Source organism: Aplidium turbinatum, chromosome 8 (genome assembly GCF_918807975.1).
Source record: "Aplidium turbinatum chromosome 8, kaAplTurb1.1, whole genome shotgun sequence".
Lineage (NCBI taxonomy): Eukaryota > Metazoa > Chordata > Ascidiacea > Aplousobranchia > Polyclinidae > Aplidium > Aplidium turbinatum.
This window is the reverse complement of record NC_137479.1, coordinates 30,807,896-30,831,988: the sequence shown is the minus strand read 5'-3', so window position 1 is coordinate 30,831,988 and position 24,093 is coordinate 30,807,896. Positions and strand designations below refer to the sequence as shown.

General features: G+C 39.1%; 1 protein-coding gene across 2 annotated transcripts; it reads left to right on the top strand.

Annotated features, from left to right (window-relative positions):
* The first annotated feature begins 946 nt into the window (after positions 1-946).
* On the top strand, positions 947-23,048 carry LOC145775915 (SH3 domain-binding protein 5-like). 2 transcript variants are annotated; one of them, XM_082587320.1, is made up of 9 exons: positions 947-1,072; positions 6,436-6,605; positions 8,322-8,501; positions 9,374-9,523; positions 16,366-16,539; positions 16,697-16,825; positions 17,620-17,781; positions 19,613-19,786; positions 20,177-23,048. In XM_082587320.1, exons 1-9 carry the CDS (start codon positions 958-960, stop codon positions 20,591-20,593), a joined length of 1,671 nt encoding a protein of 556 aa, XP_082443446.1. In that variant the 5' UTR covers positions 947-957; the 3' UTR covers positions 20,594-23,048. The 2 variants fall into 2 exon arrangements, with proteins under 2 accessions (XP_082443446.1, XP_082443447.1); XM_082587321.1 differs by lacking the exon at positions 9,374-9,523.
* Positions 23,049-24,093: the final 1,045 nt, after the last annotated feature.

Sequence of the window (24,093 nt, the reverse complement as noted above, 5' to 3'; positions counted from 1 at the left end):
CCACGAATGTCCCATCTTACGACCCCCAAGTGGAATCACTGGTATTCGACAACTGGACCCAACTACCGTATCTTGGCTGCACGAGGAGGCATTGCCAATCTAAGCTACTACAAGTCAAACGAGAGAAGAAGAAGAAGAAGATTAAAGACAAAACCACCGCTTGGAGACGAGTAAGGGGCAATCACGTATAAAACTAAAGCCGTTAGAGAACGCGCCAGAGTAAGAAAAAAAGCAAAATCGTTGCATCCTGCAGCAACCAGCACTCCAGCAGCCTACAAACCCAGCGAAGCACGCAGCAGTCACAGGATGTTCCAAATCTTATGTCGATGTGTGTCAAGCTGTCAGTGGCTCAGTTCAGGAGAACCAGTTTCGATTTCGTTTCCTGTTGCTGACTTGGCTAGTGAGTGTTTGAAAGGTAGTTTAAAATTAAAGTACTAGGTGATAGTCTTAAACCATTTTGAATAGGCTCGAGATACCTTGATAACCTGTTATAAATGTTGAAAAATGTTAAAACAATATAGGCTAGTTGTGCTCAGTGCTCAGGTCATATTCAAATATTTAGAGTTTCAAAGTACAAAACTTGACGTAAATTCAAGTTCAAACAAGCCTAAGGCTATATCATAGGGGATGAACTTGCATCCCATAGGGTACGAACTAGGTTGCATCCATATCATAGGCTATATAATAATTAAAGAAATAGATGCTAGGAATGTTGGCCAGTTGCATTTATCTTTTAAATCTTACTGTGTTGTGTATTTAAAATAAGTTTTGTAATGATCACAAATTAAATCAGACTGAAATGCTGTCAAAATGCAGATGCTCCATATTTTGATTAATTTATTGTTGAGGTTAAAATGTGATTTCTTTTGTGGTGATTGCAGAGTATCCTCAACAGCCTACTAAAATAGGGAGAGGCTTTTGTTATTTTGTAAGTTAATCAGTTGATGCTTACAAACAATGGATGATGAACCTTCATTGTTATGGGAGGCAAATCATTTCCAGCCTAATGTGGAAGCAAGTTATAAGAGTGAGGATGATGTAATTCGGGATGATGTTGAAGATTTATTCAAAGGTATGCATGTGGAGACTGGAGAGTGTAAGAATTGTTGATGTCCCCTGTAATATGTACTACTACTTATCCCAAGAACAGAAAAACATACAGTTTGCAGTAGGCTAAGTCCTTCACTATGAATATATGTCTCATTATCTCAATAACTCACTGATCTAGTTAGTGAATGGAGTAATTAAGCCCCTTTTGTCAATCCCGCAAAGGGAAAAGTAAGCTGTAAAGGTTACTTTGATAATAGTGATTCAATCTATATGATTCACTAAATGTAGGTAAATGCACAATTTGTTCTATCACACCACATTTTTATAAAATAATGTCAAATTTAATAGTCTGATATGCTTAAAAATCAACAATTTGTGGAATAAGACAACAGTTTTGTGTGGGTTTACTTACAAGTACTAACGTGGTGAAGTAATATATGTCATACTTATGTGTTAATGTTCTTAATTTTGGGTCTTTTGTTTAAATGTTTGGGTGGCAGCTGAGTTTGGTGACCTTTTGGTCTGTCGCTGCCATCCTTGTTGTGCGAATTATTTGTGTTTTGCTTTTTGTGTCTTTCTTTTTCGCCAACAAAACAAAAAGAAACTGAACTGAACTTATTACCGACATGTTTTTAATTAAAGATGTACCGATACCAATATTTTGGCCGATACCGATCCCGATACCGATATCACTTTTTTAGGCCGATACCGATACTGATACCGATATTTTGGCCGATACTTTGGTGTTACAAAAAGAAGCAATTTTGGTATTTGCAAGGAATTATATCAAATGCTAAGTTTTACCTTATTTGCATAAAACTATTAAAAAAAGCTTTCAATTGGCATAATTTATTAAAGATTCAAGAATCCAATCTCAACCATATTGTTTTGTCATAATAGTAGGTTTTAGTAATGAAAGGCTATCGTAATTGAGGATTGGTGTATAAGGGAAGAAACATTACATCATAATTGTAAAATGTAAACCAAGTGATTTGTGTAGTCGTACAAAAACTATTCGACAAGTAATGTGCAACCTAAGGACGCTTGTCGTTTGGTTGAAAAGCTTTTGCCAGGCCAAGACTACCCAGGTAGCAAAAATGCACAATTCTGCATCGCTCCCACCGCGCCAAACGCTAAAAAAACCCGTGCAATTCGGCTGCCCCCAACAAGCCGGCTCCACCAGTCGGGGATCTAACTTCCACCCTTAGCCGCAACAAACTCACCAAGCCCAACCAATGTCGTGGCAGAATAAGTAGGCCCAAAAAGAAAGCAATGGCACCACGAATCTTCACCAAACCAATCAAAATGGTCTTGTTGCGCCCAAGATGACAACCTCATTGCGAAGAAAGGAGCGCCCCCCGGCCACCAGCACAAGGCTGAGCACTCACCAGCCAAGCGAGCTGCCGCGACCCGCCAACCACAATGGTGCAGCTTCCACACTAGCCATTTCAATTCTTGTCGATGTCAATTCTTGCTACAAAACAGCTGCCGAGAAACATATAGTTGATTAGATGGTCTAAATGACTAGCGTGGAAGTTAAACTGTTATGGCCAGTGAATCGCAACACCCCGCCACACCAGTGAGCGCCCAGCCCCGTGCCGACAGTAGGGAAGGACACCCTTCCCCACAATGAGGCCGCCATCCCAGGCGCAACAAGACCACTTATTGATTAGTTCAGTGAAGATTCGTAGTCCCACTGCCTCCACCCCAAGCCCACCCAATCCGCCACGACATTGTTGATGTTCAAGCTTGGTGAGTCCACCACAACGAAAGACGAAAACCAAATCACAAACTGACAGAACCAGCCCACCAAAAACAACCAAGCCACACGGGTCCCTCAAACGTCCAGTAACGCAAAAACGATGCAAAACTACACATTCCCGCCACCTGGGTAGTCTTGGCCTGGTTTAATCATCTGCTGAGAGTAGAAAAGAAACACAAATGATAAATATTGGAGAAATTGAGTCTCCTTCACAACTTAAGAATCGAACAACGCAAAACTGCTGAAACAAACCGTTTGTTTGAGTGAAAGAATCACTGTAAGCAAACAATGCCAAAAGGTGCGCGCATGATGTCATGGGAGCGTGAGGTATCAAAAATTTGAACAGGTTGTTATTTTTCTACTTCAATGTGACTTCAGTTACTACTTTAAAAAATCTATATCTTTGCTTCTGCAGAAAATCCGCAGCAAACGTCTTTTTTTACATGTTTAGTAGGGTGCGTCATGTGCCCCAATGTTCATATTTTTTGTATTATTTTTTTTCAATGGTGAGGTTTCACTGAAATAGCAATAATATGAAGTTTCAGCAAAAAATATTAATGTTTAGGTCCTCCACATTGCAGTTAAAAATACAGGCATTTGACCCTATACTCCATAAATACCTTGTTTTAACATAACAACACGAGTTTTGCTCTATGGACTTTGAAAACTGATTTAGAGTAATTTTGGGGTGCTGAATCCGAATTTGACCTCAGATTTATCCTATCACGTCAGGTTTGTGAGATATGATAACAGCAATTTGTTACTTTTGTCAAAAGTGGAAGATTTGACGATGCGTTTATTGCACATACACATTGTGCTATATCCAGAAATCCAGGCCATGTGGTGCATAAGTAGCTGGAATACACTCACCAAGTCACCAATTATAATTTTGATACCAATTTGTTTTCTAAGCAACATTATTAACAAGGCAGTAATAACAAGCTAAAAGGGAGGATAAAAGTATAACTGACCCCCTCCCCATCAATGTTTTGCATGAAACTACAAAATTTTTAGCAGGCCTATGGCAATGCTTAGCCAGTAACCTTACTAAGGCTGTTTTGTCCTGTCTAACACTAACCTTTCGCTATAGCACTGCATATGTTGGTGGTGAACGCAACGTCAAATCTTCTACTTTTGACAAAAGTAACAATTTGTTGTTATCATATCTCACAAACTGACGTGATAGGATAAATCTGAGGTCAGATTCGGATTCAGCACCCCAAAATTACTCTAAATCAGTCTTCAAAGTTCATGGAGCAAAAAAAAATTTTTTTTTTGTAGACCAGTGATAATATATGGATTATGCCTGCATTGCGCTTGGGCATGTTGAATGTTGAAGAAGACTTGCAGTTTTTGTCAGTCGGGGGAATTATGTCATTCAAGGTGGCTAACACTTGCTTGTAGGCTACTTACGACTCATGTAATCAACCCCTCCAAAAGTTTCATGAACTTGTCTGAGTACTGCATAGTGCATCAAGGTTTGCTTCCCATCTTGGTTTGAAATAAACCACCACAATTCATTATCTGATGGGTCAAAAAACTTCTTCAACATGTTGCAAAGAAATCTTCCCAAAGCAAGAAGTATAAGAGATTTCCAAGAAGGTTTTGGAACGCAATGCATTATTCGCTTAATCTGAAAATGTCATTGTTGGTATGCTAGGTGATGAAGGCTGCCAAGTTAGAAGAGCAGCAGTCCAATAAATCTATTCTTTAGGTTCACAAGCACAGGAAAAGCAAAGCAAGATACATGTTGGCTCCTCACAAAAACCAGAAGATGAAAATCGAAAGCTGAGAAAGGAAATTTCACCAGCGGTGCCACCTGCAATATGCAGATTTCTTGTGCCACAGCTTAATACTAAAACAAAATCATACCACCAATTTGTGAAGCTTGGCACAGTTCATAAGTCTGAGCCACCTATCATGTGATCGCTAACAGATCAACAGCTTGACAATGTCATCGACGAACCTCTGCGCTAGATTATCCTTGCCACAACCAAGCAGTGGAGCGTCACGTCAATCTTGTGACTGAAGCAAGCTTATATGCTGTAGGCTTTGAAAGAAGGGATGACCTGGGCTGATTCATCAGGTACGATCTTGTCAATTTATGAAAGAATTCAACAGCAAGAAGCAATTCCCACTAGGGTTAACCCACTAGATTGACATGTTCACCTTTTTGTGCTGATTACTGAAGTCTCAATGTAGTACCGGTAGTCTAGCACATGCAGCAGACAGCAGTATGGAGTATATCAATCTGTGTGCTGGTATTTTCTTGACAATGATTTCATGGCAGATCACAGTCTACCCATCACCAATTACGTCTACCAATTACACTATATGTTTTATGCACCTACACTTTGAACAGTCCAGTTAGTAACCCCCAGGTCATGCAGCTGTGTGTGTACATGACATGAGCACTATAATATTGTATTACCAATCACACTACTGTACCGTTAGACCACTGCCAACATCCTCTCGATTAACCCTTGTATTCTCTATGTCATGTGTGCCGTATATTATGTATACTATGCTGTATATTTATTGCAAATGCAATAAGCAAAAGTATCCAAGTCATCTGTGACCAGTATATGCAGTACAGCATGTTCATTTACCCATTACTTTGTGCTTGCGCTACCGTTTTTGTCCAAAACATTGTCAAATATACGCTTTTTGTCATAACTTTTTTTCTAGTGAAATTAAGGCAAAAAGTCCTCTTAGAGCAGATAAAAACATTACGATTCTGCATCATTTGATACCAAACTCATGTTCCTAGCACCAGCAGTTCCAAAGTTACATCCGATTTGAGAATTTTAGGGGTCTTCCCCCATAAAATGGGGGGGGGGGTAGCACGGCCAATAGGTGGTACAACTCCCTGAAACCATGTTGTTGTTTTTTGCCAATTTCTCAGGGGTCTAGACCCCTTTTTTGTAATCTAAAATAAATAAAAAATTTCCAATCCACCCTATTGTCAAGCTAACAAGGGGATACGGGCAATTGGGATGTGGAGCACCTAAACCTTGACCAAATTCTTTGAAATTTTGTAACTTTGCTTTTTTAGTCAAGCCTCACCAAAAAAAAAAAATTTTGTTTTAAATCATTTTTTAAATTTTTGGGGGCACACGACGCACCCTAATGTTTAGTATCGGCCACAGTATCGGCCAAATTTTGCCGATACCGATGCCGATACCGATACTCAAAAAATGGCCGATATCACCGATACCGATGCCGATACCGATATATCGGTACATCTCTATTTTTAATCAAATGTGTAACCTAGGCTAACATTTTTTTTTTCTTTGAACAAAACATTTGTTACTGTTTGTTCTTAGTCATTGTTTGCTTAATGCACTTCCATAACCCATATATTCTGTACAATTGCACCTTTTTTAAATGTTGCGCCACTAAACATTTACTTACCTTAATAAAGACTAGCCTATTTGCCGTTCAGTGTATTACGGGTCTCAGAAATAAAGATTTATTATACAAAACAGGCTCAGTCACCGGTACATGTTTATTGAAACATTTAACAACAATAGTAAAAGTAAAAGTAAATTTGACTTGATATGCAAAATTTTTTAATTGAGCTATTTTATTATTATTTCTGCTAATAAATGTTATTGCCATAGAGCTCCATGGCATTTCTGTTGAAGAATTGGAGGTAGAGCTTCGACGAAAAGAAAAAGAACTTTATTTATGTTCTCGGCTAGGACTATTTCTTGCACAAGAAGTAGAAGAGTTGGTTTCACAAAGACGAGGAATTGTTTCAGATCATACGCGGTTGTTGTTAGAACTGCAGGTGATTTCATTTGTAAATAAGTTTTGACCTAGTTAGTGCAATTATTAAGGTTAATTTTTCCACAAGTTTTATTTTTTTGTTCCAGTTCTGTAATCAGCCTTGCACAACTCAAAGATATGGTAAAGTTGCTGAGTCAGAATTGAAATGAAGCTTGAATCCCCATCCTGGCAGGAAATCAACATTTTTCACATTGATTTAACGTCTGCAGATGTTGAATCAATGTAAAAAATGGCTGATTTGCAGTTTGGGCAGGATTAAATTATAGGCATGCATTTATGTAAAATTATGATTAAGTGACTAAACTGTTTACAATCAACTGTTTAAGTTGTTGTAGCAGTGTTGATTGCTGTGTTACAGAAGCATTTTCATGCCCGGACACATTTCACTAGTTGCCATAGTGACAGAATCAGTAAAGACATATATGATATTAGATGAGTTTTAAATTTTCATGCATAGCAACAGTCTCATCTGAAACTCACCCAAACAGCATTCTGTGTATTAACTGCATTTTATATTCACAATTACTGTACATCTTGTTAGTGATATTTACCAGCATTTGTTGTGTACGTGACTTTGTGTGCTCGTACAGTTTAAATTTTGTGTATATAATGTGAGCTGTGTGTGTGATTAGAATTTGGTTTCTACATTCCCACTGTAACAATTAAATTACCATGGCACAAACTGATTAGATTCAAATCATACATAGTTTGAAAAACTACTTTGTAGATGCTATTTTGTCATGTTTGAGTTGATTTTCAAAATGTATATTATTTTTTGATCATCATCATACCCTCTGTGTGAGTGGCAGGTTTTAAAGGCATTTCCCAGTCGCAACACAAATTTATAATAAAAGCATCAATTAACTGGCCACACATTCAGCTGTTGTTAGGACACAATGCGTTTTCATAATCACAATTTTAGATCACTTCCTTGATGAGGTTATGACTCAGTCAGTGAGGTTTCTTGAACTGTTTGATCGTGCAATCACCAGCTTTTGCTGCAATACAACCCTCTATTAAGCTGAAATTACATATTTTCAGAGTTGGTAAAACTGCTGCAAAAGTTGCATTGACTGTTTTATTGTCAATTAAAGAACTCTACCACTACGATCGCAACCAAAGGTTAGAAGAGGCTGTGTTTTTGCTTCAGCCTGCTAATATCTTGCTGGAGGGGTTGTTTGCCATTAGAAATTGCATTCAAAAGCCTAACTCACTTAACGTAGGGCTAGGACAGACTTGGCTTCATGGCCAGATAAAGTCAACGAGACCATCCCATTCGTATCCGGTGTAATGGTTGCAAGGCACCATGCTGGATTGATGGTTTTTAAAGTGTTGGTTTAACAAGTTTAAAAGCTGCTTATTGAAATGACGGATGCCTTTTTGCTGAATTGTTAAGCTGTGCATTGTGTGGTCAGCCTTTTGCGATCAAACAAACATTATCCCTGGTGGTCGGATCCAAACTAAACGTGATGGCTTCCAACAAAACAGGAACAGGGAACGCAATTTAGAAAGTTATGAAAGCTACAAATTTATAATAAAAAACTTTGTTGGCTTTGAAGCTTATAGGATTGTTCCGTTTGTAGCAATGCCCATCCACCCAACATGTCAGTTCTTTTTTGCATTTATTCAACATCTGGAGACGTTGAATCAATGTAAAAAAGGATTGATTTACTGCCTGGCAAGCAGTTCTAGTTATTGCTCAAAATAAACCTTTCAGGAATACCGAGATTCAAGAAGATCCTTCCTGGATATCAGCGATGGTGCGTCAGAGCATGCTTGCTCAAGCGTGAATGGAAAAAACGGATGGAATCGTCCTGGAGGAACTTCGAACAGCCTTGAAGGAGGAGAACTTGAACTCGGTTCCGGTCAAAATAAAGTCGGCTCCTTGCATTCGCAGGTGCTCGCATGTCATATATGTTGGGTAGCGTTTGGAGATTAGTTTCTGTTTTCTTATACTGAATGGATTGTTCAAACGCTAAATTCGAAGGAAATTTGCAGTTGCTGGAGAATTCTTTTGATAGTTTTATTGTTTATCGTTCACATTTATTGCATGTGAACTCACCATGCGCTCTGCACGTTAGGGGCATATTAATCAACTGTTGACCAAGTTAGTTTGCTTTAGTAATGCGCCGAACAGATGTATGCATAATAATGCATATATTTACATAAGTATATTGACTAACATAAATCGTTTCTTTATTTTGGTATCCTAAAGACGGTAGTTAAAAAGAAATGAGCCCGTACCAATTGGGATTACTTTAATATTGTTTAACCTTTGACCCCATATTTCGAAAAGCGATGTGACTTGATTTACCATTGTTCTTAGATGATCGTTACGCATCTGTTCCGAACAAGACACTTTAATGGTCGTTACGTTTGTGTCCTTTGATGCTGTTGTTGATATGTTGGGTGTTAAACTGGAATGATGCAGTTTAGTGTTGCCAGACACCGCCAAATTAATTTCTTCACAGTTGCTTTGCACATTTTCCCAACTCAACTTCATTTTATCAACACTTCTTCACCTCAAATCGACTCCAAAACTTAGTTTGCCAACCTGAAAGTGATTTTTAAAAAGTCTTTACTTATTTTTAAGGCTAATCTCGTTACCTATTCCGGTTGTAGAATTTGGAAATTTTCTCAATTCAAAATTTTTGACAACAACGACCTTACACTTTTTCCAAATTTGGGACAAAACTCCCCATCTGGCAACACTGATGCAGGATCTTAGCTTATGAGATGCTGAAGTAATATCAGGATTTGTTGTGATAGGTTTTTAAGTTTGATGGCACATCTACTTCCTCACACCACCGTCTCCGTAACGATTTGAATAAGCGCACTCCTGGTGGCACCCCGCTTGCGAAAATGCGAGAATCTTCTATAAAATCACAATCTTCTCCGTCTCACTCTGACAGAACCTTGGTGTGTATTGCATCACCATTGAGCTTGTTTCATTTCAACCTTCCCTCATCTGTTTTGTTATTTTTTTTAGTTACCTCAGCTGCATGTTACTGTTTCTTACAAAGCAAGTTTAAGAGAAACATTTTTATTAACTAGGTAGTCCAAACATTTGTTTTATTTCACAGTGTAGATTCTAACGATCTGTTTTAGCCTGATGCTGCGAGTTTGTTGTGGCAGTATCGAATTGCACTAGCTTTCGGAACACAGTTCCCTAGTCATGTGCTATGACAGGGCATTTGTTTTATATTTAAAGTTGTTTATTTCATTTCCAATCAAACACAATGGTTTCGTCATGTCTATCAAACGCACGTTATGTTGTCACCGCCCGTTTGACAAGTCTTGAAACATTCCATGTTGTCCCATTGTAGCCAGTGGCGTACCGTGATCACTTTGACAGGGTGTTCAGTGACGGCAAAGCAACAGCGGGGGGTCTGGGGGGCCTCTCCCAGAAAATTTTTAAAATTAACATTGAATTTGGTGCGTTCAGAGAGCATTTTCAGCACAAATTCTGAACATGAACAGAACTGACAAAAATAATGTTGTCGGAATGGAGAAGAATACAAACAGAGATGGGCGTGATCTTGATCTTGAAGATCACAAGTGATCTTGAAGATCAAGATCGTGATCTTGATCTTCAAGATCACTTTTTTTTTGGTGATCTTGATCTTGATCTAAGATCACTTTTTTTTGTGTGATCTTGATCTTGAAGAACAATAAGATCAAGATCACTTTAAAATTAAAGTTTACTTCCTAGATAGAGGCATTTTTTTAAAACTTGTACTGTACAAAGTAGTTAGTGGCGACTACTAACATTAAGCCACTGCTAATCTGGTATGTGTCGAACAAAAGATGATTTAAAATCTCCATCTAATCTGGTCAGTGTTGCCATTTCAAAATTGAAAAAGTTTTCGGTGTTGGTCATAGTAAATAAGTCAACTTCCGTGTACTTTATGTTGACGTATAATAAAAAATGATTTAACTTTGTTCACAATTTCCATGTGTGAATTTTAAAGAAATGTTTGCTTTCTTTGACCCAATTTTAGATGTTTCAAAAGTGTAGAATGGCGGTGTTAAAAAATCTGGACTCTAGCCGACTTTGGTCATGTAAAGTGGTTTATTGCAGCAAATCAACCAGACCAAGACTTGTTTACGGTCTGAGTATGGAGCGGTTTGTTTGACCGCAAACCTCTGGAACTTTTTTGATAGCAGACAACAGTATCAAGGTTGCCAGATGGGTAAATGGTGCAATAAACATTGACATAATACAGTAAAAGTTATAACAACTTAGGAACACGAATAAAAACTCCCACATAAACCAGACAAAAATTTGGTAAAAAATGATGCAGTTAAACTTTATTATTATTTATTTATTATAAATAAAAAGCATAAAACTAATTGCTTTTTCAGTAGGCTACTATTGTAATTAACCTCGGCCTTGGGGTGACGTTGCGATTCTACGCAAACTACGTCAACAATTGATAGGCCTAATAGCAACAGTCACCAACTCATTACAATTCTTAGGCCAGCGTTCGAGTAGTTAAAAGTAAAAGTTAGCAATACCAACTATATACCTTTACCCTGGTTGCTTATATACAGTATAGTAACTATTTTTTGCAACATCATTGACCAAAAACTTCATTTTTTTTCAAGTACACAAAAAGTGATCTTGAAAGTGATCTTGATCTTCAAGATCACGATCTTGATCTTGATCTTCAAGATCACTTAGTTTGGTGATCTTGATCTTGATCTTCAAGATCACCTATTCTTGGTGATCTTGATCTTGATCTTCAAGATCACCAATACTGGTGATCTTGCCCATCTCTGAATACAAAATAAATATTTATTTGACAGCGCATTGAATGAAAGACTTAATAATATCAAACATTCAGTTGCAGTTCTAAAGTCACATACTTCAGTTCACTTTTTATTTCCGACCATCAAAACGAACAATATTACTTGCCATAACACAGCAGGAGTCTGAAAAAACGCGAAAGTTAAAGCGTGCTCGAGATGGAAATGATTTACTTCATGCAAGGATTAGGCACGGTCGCAACACCTTGAGAAATGTACAAGCGAATTGAAAACAAACAGGTGAAAGTTAAAACAATAGCAAAGCAACTCGATAATAAACAAGAAAAGAAAGTCGATTGCTATGTTGGTCGGCTGTACTTTTAACCGCCGTACTACTTAGTAAAAACGAAACTGTTTAACACCTCGACTACAGAAGGAAAATTCATCTATAGCATAATTCGATTCTTCTTGTTTGTGCAATAAATTTTTGAATTACATCGTCGTAGAAAGCTTGCTTTTGCTTCAGTTCTAGCAAAAGTTGTTTCCAACGCTGATCACCTCAAACTCTAATCCAACAAGCTAAAACTTGCTATTGCCTGGGATTCCCCCAATGACGCGCCAAGGTGTTGAGATCAGCGAGTGCACAGCCTGGCTGACCTAAAACCATTGCTGTTTTCGCTGCCTTGTGACGTCATTTTTCTTAATTGTTTATTTTAAATAGCACTCGCCAAGCTGTCAGTGCACACCTAGCTTAAAGGTAATGACCGAAAAAAATTAAAGGCAATGACCTCAAACGTTGGAATATTAAAATTAGAAGGGGACGAGTTTTGCAATTGAAAAGAAAGCAATCAGCATGCAGCAAGATGTTAGAATATCATGAAAGTAAAGAACATCGACAACCGATGGAAATTTTCTTTTTTTTCTAGATTTCTTGGGGTGTGCAGTGCACACCTTGAACACCCTGAATATACGCCGCTGATTGTAGCTGCGTTCGTTTTTCATCCCACCTAGTTGTCTCATGCATAGAATTAGCAAACCCACTTATTGTTGAGATTGTAAAAGTAAACCTGTTCGAAACGACGTTTATTAGGTAGAAAGAAGAGTATTTAGCTTAACAATGAAGACAACACAAGACATTTGCATCGAAACGAAATGTCTTCGATTCCGAAACTAAAGAAGGTATGAAAACTTGCGATGCAAAGTTTCGTGTCGTTTCGGAATATTTTTGTTTCCAACAGCCATCTGAAAGCTAAGGTAAAAAGTTTAACTGACATGCTAAATTTATTGAACAGTGTTTGGTAAATAGACGAAATACAAAACAGGTTCAAATTATATCTGCGTTGATCATCATTCAAAGTTCGGAATTTAACGTCACGTGATTTTTAAGCGCCAAAAGAATTAAATCTCGCAATATTTCAAAAGATTGGATGCGGCTATGGTCGGGTGCGGTCTTTTGCTTGTCTTTCAAGTTCTTGCGACACTAATTAATTCATTGGTCAAATGCCTCAAACTACACGTTGCAACTTAGATAGTGGATATTTTAAAGTGTTGTTACATTGATTCATAAACTGGCGCTGATAAAATTTAATATTTGGTCGTATAACTTGCGTTCTCATTGAGAGAGAGAGAAATCTATTATTTTGTCTGCTGCAAAAAACGGTATGTATGTTGTACACGGTACAAATATAAACCGGTACAAATATATTCAACAACAGTACGGAGTGTAAAGCTAAGTTATCACAAGATGTTGTATATCGATCAGGCTGGACTGGCTTCTTTTCGTTGGTAAATCAAGTAATGACTCCCTGTCTCACATCGGGCAGAACACTAAAGCGACACGAAATCGCTCACAACTTTGAAACAAAATGTCACTAAATTCTCAAACAAGTTAACGAGAAATCATATTTTGCCGTGAGGTAACAAGCTTTACGTATTTTGTGCTGAGCTCTCGTTATCGGACGAATGGGAGATATATTTTACAAAAGATGGCGTAATCATTCTAAAGAATAGATTTTAATTCAGTAGGCTAATTTACCAATTTTGACGTCAAGCCCCGTTGCCAATGCCTAGCATTTGCTGGAGATCACTACATGGTACAGGGTTGCCAACCTGTCTTCACCAAAAAAAGCCAGACCTAGTCACAAAAAAAGCCTAAAAAAGCCAGCAGAAAATAGCTGAAAAAACCAAAGAAAAGCCAATTAGTATTCATTAAACATACACATATAAAAAGTGCACAACCAAATAGTGTCCCACCTAACTTTGACTTCAGCGACAACGCAGAAACATAGTTAATGAAAAGACAAGTAACTAGAAAATTTTCTAGTTTCGGCTTCAAAACAACATTCGGTTGGACACTACAACCAAATTTAAGATAGAAATTACCGTTCGGATTGACGCAGACTGAATTTTTTTCCTAAAAAAAATCGGAAAAGATAAAATTAAGCCAAAAAAAGCCAAAAATATGTTAGCTTTTTATTAATTTGACAAAAAAATCGATGAAACATGAAAAAAAGCCAGAAAAAGGCTAATTTTTCTGGCTTTTTTTATTTAAAGAAAATAAGCCAAGAGAGTTGAAAAACAGCCAGATTCTCAAAATCTGGCTTCAAAAAAGCCAAATTGGCAACTCTGACATGGTATTTCAAGGTATTTAGCTGCGACCGAACTAAAAATTACTTTACATCACTTTAACGTTGCTAGACGGCGAACAGGTGTGATTATTTGGTTGTGAAGCCGACTGGCGAGTTTTGTGAGTGACTCAAAACGATAGAAATTCCTGGATATTGAGATAACATCACCGCACCCTCAGGGCAGATCTGGCTGGAAATGTATTTATAGACCGCCACTCAAGCATGACGATCCGTCCGTGGCTGAACGCTCAACCTTTGGTGAGACACAACATTAACTCCTAGCAAACAAAATCCATCCTTTTTGCATTGATTCAGCGTCTTCATATGGATTTTGTTTGCTGGTAGTGTTGATGTCCATGACGTTCACTTCCATTCAGAATGTAGTTACTTTGTAGAAATTGAACTTAATTCACGATATCGACGCCAGTAGCGTTTTATCATTTATGTCGAAGCCGCTGAGGAATTTCAAATGTTATCATAACGCGGCAGTAACGCGATCTAGCATTTATTGTGACTTCCAACCTACCATGCCAAACTAGAGAAATTTACCCATTTTACATTGATTCAACGTTTACAGACGATAAATCAATGTAAAAAGATCAAATTTTCTAGCTGGATAGCATCTATTGTATATATATTTTCTTTTGTTCCAAACTAATCCTGGCCAGTCAAGCTCATCAGCAGCGCGTTTATCAATTTGTTGTAGATACTACGCTTCGTAACGTTGAAGCAACGTCAAAGTAGCGCATTGTTGTCGTCCGGTTGCGCTGAATGCGTCTTGTGATTTTGTTTCAGGATGATTGTGGCCGAACAGCTGGTTGTGTTTCTAATAAAAGATGCGCTTCGCTGGGTATTTAGTTTTGTGGCTCTCTGGTCGGTTCTTGCCTTGCATAAGTTGCATTGGACGGCCAAACATGTTCATGAAGCAAGTTATCTCAAAATTGCATCAATTTCACGATTAAGGACGTAAATTTACGTTTTATTTTTATCAAAAGCTTCCACATTTTGGTGAGAAAATGCCTAACTTTGATGTTCTACTGTTGATGTTAATTATCGCTTTAAGGAAGCTGAGGCCAGAGACTAATTGATAGTTTGCTTGGAATTGCGTGGTTCAGTTATGCAACATTGACATTTTTTCTCCCAAGTCAATACATAGTCCAAAGGAACTTTCATTCCACGATAGCTCAGCAAAGAAAATTAACTTTTACACATTCTAACGTTGAAAACTAACTTTTGTGCGAAAGAAAGTTTTTAGGCTAAAAGTTTTCAGGCTAAAGCAGTTCGTTAATATCTACATTGTGAAGTAAGCCAACTCAATCTACTGTATTGCAAAATTTTTCGATTTGTCCCTATTGCTAATACTTGATTTTGTTAGAGATTGGAGATGTTAGAAATGACTTGTTTCATCAAAGAATGCGTGTAGAAACATTTGTTTTTGAAGCCGACGAATGCTTGATCATGGCTTGATGTTCGTTTGTTTGCATGCGCCTTGTCTCACATATATATATGGTTACTTTTTATTCGATGTTCCGTGGTGTGTGTTTGACTGCTGAGATCTTCTCTAGGTCCCCGTGGAGTTGGCAGCAATGGCTTGTTGCATTTGCCAAACCATGCCAGCATATTTCAAGTTGGTAGCTTCAGGTGACGACAAGAGACCAGGGTATTGATTGGCGCTGAAGCCTTCGATTAAAGACCGGATAATCACATTTTCGAAGCTACAACCCAGCCCTGAATATTATTATTGATCCAACGTCTACAATCGTTGAATGGATGTAAAAATCTAGACCAGGTTGCTTGCTTGTCTTTCATCAACCAACATGGTATGAAAGGCCTAATTTCCATCGATGACGACACCAGGCAGTGGCTAACCAACGGATGCCCTGACATATAGCGACAATACGAGAGAAGAAGAATCAACAAGCAGCAATGGACATTGTTTATTTATGAAACTTTCCAGTATGCAGACGTTGCATCAATGTAAAAATGACGGATTTTGTTGTCTGAATTATTGTTCGGCTATTCCTTGCAACTCCAGCCACAGTTGCACCTCCCAACGCGTGCGAGTAGCTGTTTAGAGAATGACGACAGATAGGATTGCGTCTGCGTGTATTGTTTCTGTGGTGTTGAGCTTCGTTTCGCTGATGTACATTTGTTTCATGTGCTATCAGTGTTGCCGCCAGAAAAGATGATCTCAAAAGTTGTTGCATGAATGTCACATTTTGCATGCAGTTGATTTTCCATTTTTCAATTATTGCAAAGTTTGTTTCATGGTAATAACTAATAAGTTCATCCAACTGCAATTGTGTGAGCTCATATTCCATTCATAGTCTTGATACGATGCCACCAATTGTGCTGCATAGTAACGATCCCACCTTCTTCCAACAGATACACGAAGGCCCGTCCTTAGGTCGGGCTGGATCTGACGATAGCCTGGATCTCATCAGTAACGCAGAATCGACTATGACGTCATCGTCGTCATCTGTGCGTGAACTCCACCATGACCTCGAGTCGGTTCAAAGGTCACATGACAAGATCACTAAAATAGAAGTCGTGTTAGATGTGAGTCGTTTTTGATGTTTTTATCGTTTAAAGTTGCCTCATAACGTTCTTTGTGAAAATGATGGATTTTGCTGGTCTGAACGGCAGTTTGAAGCGGACATTGCCACTGCTGTATCTGATTTCTCCTCCATGCTGTATAACATCTTCCTCGTTTCAGAAAACCCGCGCAAAGTATCGATCTTTGATGACAAAGTACGCCCACCGGCTGAAGGAGATGTCGAAAGAGTTGGGTTCATGCGTCAACAGATCCAGACCCTACTTTGAAGCTGTCAAGAAAGCCAAAAAGGTATCTCATAGTGGAGAAATATTTTGTTACAAGTAAGATTGCTGGTCATAGTTTTAACTCTTTTTTCAGACTTTTGAAGAATTTTACAAGTACCATGTGACTAATAACCGTTGCATTTACAGTTACACTGATCTACCAGCTAAATTCTTGTCCTGCGGTGTGCTAAATATAGTCGGATTAACTATAATTTTCTTGTAGCAGTTACAGTTATGCCATTTCACGATCACATATAAAGTGGGTTTGGCAAATGCCAAGCTGTCTACTTTATCTACTCGGCTGCATTTGGCACTGCGTCGTTTTGCGGCGTTCAGCCTTTTCACGATAAATAGTTTAATAAATCAAGGCTTGGGGAAAATAGTAAATGATATCATTGTTAGCAATGGAAGCTTCATAGTTCATTTTAGAACCGTCAACGCATACAACGCCTACATGGTGACGATATTTTGTTATTTCCAATGTATTCAAACTGAAAGTTTGAGGCTGATGAGGTGATGCTACAGCAGCGGATGTTTGCTTCTAAGTTTAGTGGAGCTACCGACCATATGCTCCACACTCATCGCATTACGTAATTATTACCGCGCAGTCTTCATTGTGACGTCATAGTTGCCGATCCCTTGAACACAAATAAAGCAATCTGTAGTGCCATCACGACAGTGCTTACCCAACGATCTATACGTATAGTTAGAAGGAATATTGATAAATTATTTCATTTATATAATTATTATTGTACTGTAGTAGGTATCTTTATATTACCTTGACATATGTTGTTACCGTTCCCCACTTTGACCCCCCAGTGCCACCTCGCCACACAGCAAGCAGCCATCGAGTACAAGAGAGCGGTGAATCTACAGAAGGCGGCCAGGGACATGGTGAAGGTGGCGGAGGACAGAGTCATGCAGGCGGAGGACAAGCTCGATCCAACGTGGCAGGAAATGTTGAACCAGGCTAATATTAAGGTGAACTTGCAATAGAGGGTTCATGGAAGGTTGTCACAGGATGCTATAGCTTAGCTCCGTATTGCATGCACGTCACAGCATTGTCATGCATATAAGACAAATGTATGGAGCCATTCTTCACATTTGCACCACGGTTGTTGCAATATAGTGAGAAACCTACTGAACACAAAAGGGCGGAGAGTTGATTTAAATCGATACGCCGGTGTTGCATCTATACCCAGACAGCAAAATCTGTTATTTTACATTGATTCAACGTCTGCAGATGTTAAATGAATGTAAAAATGACAGATTTTACTCTCTGGGTAATCAAATAGATAGGTTGTTTGCTTGTTCATCGCAGTGCGCTTCAGCTGGATGGAGGTAACCTGACTAAGTTGATGCGAAACCGGAAGCCGATCTGAATCGAGTTGTTCTAACAGGGACTAGTTCACTTAACAATACAGCAGCATATGACCGGATTCGTTGCGCGGTTTACCACCACAAACATAAAATAGTAAATTTTGCTGATGTTGCGTTATCGGGTATTGTTATTATGATTGAGGTTATTTCGAAACTTGAGTTATGCTTAAATCTTATGTAACTGACGAGTGGTTCACGTATTCTTCACACTTAATGGTTTGGGAATGTGTATGAAGGCAGCTGATGCCGTAGAATGATGTAAGTAGAATAAACTGGTCTATGACTATGACATCTACGTACATCAGTCCTGTGTTGGGATACTCTCTCGGTCGTTGTTCACAAGCTCCTACACTCATTAGTAGAATGATGGACATTAGGTAGTCATGACCTTCCACGGCTCGTCGCCTTTGTTATCCAGACGACCTTTGTCGCTTCATAATCGAGTTAGTTACGATGCGTCGTGATTCATCGCGAACACATCCAGCCTGCACTTCCTGCTACGTTGTTGTTGGTTGTGATGTTTATGTTACGTCACTAGTCACGTGCTTCGGCTTTCGCGTCACGAGCAATATTCAGATAGAAAACAACCAACCAATAACTTTGTAAAATTTTATTTTGTATTTTTTCGCTCTGAGGATGCGCATTGTCATGGTGCGCGAAACGTCAGTGAAGCAATAAAACCATCCTGTTTATTGTTGCTTTTACTTTCAATTTCATCAGATGAACGTTGCAACTAGTGCTAGAAACGATAATTGTCCTGATGGACACCCAAACTTTTCAGTATTCAAACAACCAACTGTTGCCCTGCCAATTGACAAATGTAGAAAATAAAAACATAAAGTAGTTTTTACAATCACATACATCTCACTACATGTGGAAATGTGCCTTTGAAGGTTAGCAGCTGAGTGCCCGTTTGTCTTCGGTTTGTTGTATGTGCAGTGAGCGCTATGTAAATTTCACGTAGACGGTGACAAAGCATAAAGTGTGACTCAACAAGATGCACTTTCATGCGCAACCTTTCCCTGGCTTGGCATGAAACCAGCTTCACATCAGCATGTTCTACCGTTTCTACAGTACTGTATGTATATCTTCACGCAGTTATTGTTCATTTGCGTTGAGAATCGCATTAAAAACGCTCCAGCCTTTGCAGGGTGCTCCAGCGTCCCTCGGATATAGAAAGCCGATTGTTATTGAATGTTAACTTTACCCTGAACGATGTCTCCGCTTTACCGTTTGTTTAGGATTGCTATTATTGATTATCCTAGTTATTGTAGCTTTGAGCTACCCAAGCATGACGTCGTCTGTCCATTGTTAGTTTTAACGATGTCACTATTGTAATTATTGAAGTTGACGTCAGAAACTGGAGGCTCTGAAGACGTTCTATCGTCTTTGTGCGAACGCAATAAAAGTTGAACATCCGCCGTGCTTCCAGGTCAATGAGGCATCACAGGAGAAGAGCAGAGTCCACAAAGTCCATCTGAGAGCCGCCAAATACTTCCAGGATGCAGATGAGAAGAAGACGGACCTTCAGCAGAAGCTGCAGAGGAGCATTGTCAAGTCGAAACCTTACTTTCAAGTCCAGAAGGAATTTCAAGACAAGCTCGAGGTATGACGTCATAGTCAAGTATACGCTTGAATGGTCACACAGCGTGCAGTTGATTTACAGCTTGTTGGTCAATCGAGGACGCACACGACCGTGTTAGTGTTTCAGTGTTGTAGAGTTATAGATCGTAGTGTTGTCATCATAAGACAATTATGAATGTAATGAAAGCATGCATCAGCTGTGTAGACAAACCTAACGGCCTCGTCAATGGAACCTGTATGAAGGGTTTCAAGTCTTCGCAAGTAGGTTACAGTCACACTACTCCAAACTACGAAGAATAAGCAATTAATTGTTTGTAAATGCATTTTTAGCTCAAGATAAGATTTATTTGATCAGTACCACTGTGCGTCGTGGTCATTTGGCGATGAACTGATGAATGTTGTACTTCCACAGACCACCACAAAGAAGCTCAACATCCTCGAACTGAAGCTGATGGAGGCCCGACAGGCCTACAGTGCCAACCTGGCCCGATTGAGGAAGTCTGACGTCAGTGGGAAGTCATCCAGCGCATTGCAATCTTTATCTGAACGGGGGATGGGAGTCGGAGCGGAGAACCCTCTAGGACTTCCCGACTCCGCCAGCGCGCTCCCTAAACCCGCAATCGATTTTTTGGAGCGGGAGGTGTCAGCTTCTCCCGACGGGGCGTCGAAAGCTAACAGTGACGATCTCCCCTCAGACGTGACCCCCCCGGCCCGTACAAAACTCAGCTACAACCCTTACGACCTCCTCTACCTGACCGACCTAGCTTCAGACAGCACAAGCAATATCGACAGTGACGATGAAGACGATGAATATTTACAAGATTTTTAAACACAAAATTATTTGTACTCGATCGTGTCGGAATTCCCACATCTGCTTGTCCTATGAGCAAAACAAGCGTGTGCTCGTCTAACTTAGATGATCTTTTGCCGTAAAGTCCACACGACTGCAACAATAGTATTGAATTGACACCTGCTAAATATATCTTGTTTAGTTTCGCAAAACATTGTAGCCGAGTTCTTTCATCAAGCACTGTTCTATGGTTCGTCTCCCGTCTTGAGATATTTTATTTTTATTTTTGCCGTTTGTACGTGACACTTTGCTGCAACAAATTACGTTGATTGTTATTTCAGCTCTGCTGTGGTCCTCCAGCTTAGTTTTGGTGGAAAGCCTTTTCATGGAGGAGTTTGTTCTTCTGGTTCACGAGTTCTTTTTAAAAATGCGAAGCATGTTTATCAGTGCACCGAGGATTCCAGATATCAAGTATGGTTAATGGTCATGTAACATTGATTTTACGTCTCCAAACGTTGAATCAATGTAGAAAACAGTTTTTCTGCCTGGTATGTTGAGAAAGGCTTTCCAAAAAGAAATCGCAAGCGATCTCTCCAACCCACAATTGGCCGCCGGAACTACTTTTGATCGTTGATGCCAGTGTTGCCATGTCTAGCGGATATGGGTTCTTTATTTCCAAACTACCAATGTTCGCACAGTACGACTGTGTTGACAAAGTGAATGTGTTGGTGAAACATCTAAGGCTGTCTTTCTGAGCCGGTGGTGAAAGACAAGATGAATATTACTTTGTTTTTAACATTTGTTGTTTATCGTTAGTTTCAATGATGCGATTCATCAAAGAATTTTACAAACTTGAGTTTTTGTATTATTTGTGTTAGTAATGAAGTGGACGCAGATGTCTCAACCTATGTTTTGCTTTTTAATGTCGTGTTGCCGCGGATGAACTTGTTTATTGGATCTATCATCCAAGGTCGTGAGTTCGTTCCCCTCATGTTGCCACTTTGATTGGGCATCCGCTGTATGACGTCATAAGTCACGCTCCTCAATCGCATGATCCGGTGTCTAGGCTGTGTCTTGCATGTGATCAGGGTGGACGGCAACAACTTCCTTTAAATTCCATTCTCGCTTTAATCGTACATTGCTTGTTCTTAGCTTGCAAATCGGTTCTTTTTACGTTAATTCAATGTATGTAGAGTTGTAGACGTTGAATCAATGTAAGAAGAATAGAATAGGTGATTATGGTCGCTAACCCTTTCTTTCCTTGGGTCACAACCATCTCTATGCGGGAGAACACACCCCACCATTACTTGAAGGCACATGTGCCAGCCAACGCATGGTGGTTACACTCATGTCTCACTATGCGCCATTGTTGCGCCAAGAACTGTGGGCACAACAGGAAAATGTTCTGTTTCCGGCTCATAGCATTTCGAACATGTCATGTATAGAACAACTTATTTTGTAACAGGATATTTTGCGGCTTTTGCATTGCTGCAATTTCTTCTTAAGCTGGTGGCTCATCACTTTTGTATTTTCAAAGGTAGTTCCTTCCACAAAGATTCGTCATGATATTGTGTGTCACTCGTTCGTCATATACGCGACTGTGATGATGTCATAAACACTGCAGTCATCCACCGTGCATTTGATCGCCCTCTAGTGTCTGCTTCAAACTTTGCTTAATTCGTTTCTGTTTGCACGAGAACAAGAATTTGTTGATTAAAATGATTTTGACTTAAAATTACATTTATAAAAACACGTTTTTTATAACATTGAATGTGCGATTTTAGGTGAAAATGATGTTTTTTCAACGGACTAACAAATTTCGTCTGCTGAAGAAAACCACTAATATTGAGAAAACACGATTTTGATGCTTAACAATTTTAGTCGTCAAACTATTGGCTTAGCTGTGATTAGCGTCTGACACATTATTCAAAAGATTAACATAATTAATGCTGTATTGACCTTCCGGGTTTATCTGGGTCTACAACGTCTCACCCGCATATTGGCGCACGGACGTTTGACAATTACTTGATAATGAACTAAAAGTCTTCGAAGTATTTTGCTACATTCAATCGCTTGTAGTCGGTTGCAAAAATGTCATCTCATTCTTGGTGTCTAACATTTCCACTAACACTTGTACAGCGGATGAAACTTATCATGATGTAAATTGTAATTATTGTTGGAAACATCTTCACCAAGTTGTACAGAGTGAAATTAGTGCAAACCGTCCTTCGTTCCATGCTTGCCTGGCGTTGGTGCCAATCACATTGCGTGACTACAGATGTGCGTGACTTGCTGAGGCCACCTTGTGGTTTTTTGTTGCTTTTATTTATTTTTGTTGCGGGTTTCATTTTCTTCCACTCTCCCGTCATCTTGCTCATCTTTTTAGTTCCTCCTCCATGTCTGCACTTGATCGGCATTTGCAGTATTTATTTACTCCAATTGTATCTTATTGCAGTTTGTATTCTGATTACACAATATAGTACTTTGTGACGCACATTGGTTCAGTAAGAAATAGCACTTAAGCAGCCATTTTGAAAGGTAGAAGTTTGAGCTGTTCATTTCGGATAACCTGCAAGAACTTGGAAAGTCGTTCTCAAGCGTTCCTTCAGGCGCAATGGAACTTAGGCCAAGCGTCGTCTTCTAGATGACGAGCCGGCAAGCTGAAGTCTGTGACAAATAGAATTACCTAACAAAAATAGATAACACCATTTTAAAGACTTTAATAAACTAAATAAGCACTGCAACTGAAAAACAGTAGAACATAAATATACCTTCACGTAACAGCAACAGAAAACTATACTAGCACCACCCTACTTCAACACATGTATATTTTTTGCTATTTGTGTTTTGTGGCCGTGCTAACTGCTGATATATAGCCTACTGCATAATTTTTCATTCAGGCACGTTTTAAATCTTTCAAGGTTTTGCCACCTTTTCCCGTTCATTAACGTGCTGGTAGGTTTATATCGATTTTTGTAGTTAGTATCTTTTTCGTCCCGGACGCGTTAATGACGAAAAATAAAATGATTGATTGATTGAAGCAACTTGTGGTAACTCAACAATGGTATAAAGACAGATGCGACCTTACAATCTACTTCACGACAAAGCGGCAAAGCCTATGATCGCTAATTTTGTTCTGCTTCATTCTCCACTAGTTTGTCCTATTCTCGGACTTGAAGGGATAATAAGATGGAAAGTTATCAAACAAATAAAAGTATTGAACGACCTCTTATTGCGCCGGATAAACTACACAATTGATATGAGGGGCTCCGTAAGGTAAAGAATATAGATTGCCTTTCACTGTTCTTGTTCACCCTATGACCCCTACGTTATAGTGGGAGGTAGCCTATTTGTAAACAATTTGTCTGTTGCAAACTGTCGCAAGTGAAAAAGTAAAGCCATTAGAAGTCGCAGTTAACTTTTAGTGAGGATAGTGACCGCATGGTTGTTCCAGACATGATGTTCTTTTGCAACCAGCTCAGTGGCCGAGTGGTTTCGCCTTCGGCTCTGGTGCTGGTAGATCTGAGATCGATTCCAGG

What these genes read in the sequence shown, in the direction of transcription:
- LOC145775915 (XM_082587320.1), top strand. Translation starts at nt 958, where the DNA reads ATGGATGATGAACCTTCATTGTTATGGGAGGCAAATCATTTCCAGCCT. An exon ending in TCGGCTCCTTGCATTCGCAG is followed by an intron (nt 8,502 to 9,373) that starts GTGCTCGCATGT and finishes TTGTTGTGATAG; the next exon opens with GTTTTTAAGTTTGATGGCAC. An exon ending in AAATAGAAGTCGTGTTAGAT is followed by an intron (nt 16,540 to 16,696) that starts GTGAGTCGTTTT and finishes TCCTCGTTTCAG; the next exon opens with AAAACCCGCGCAAAGTATCG.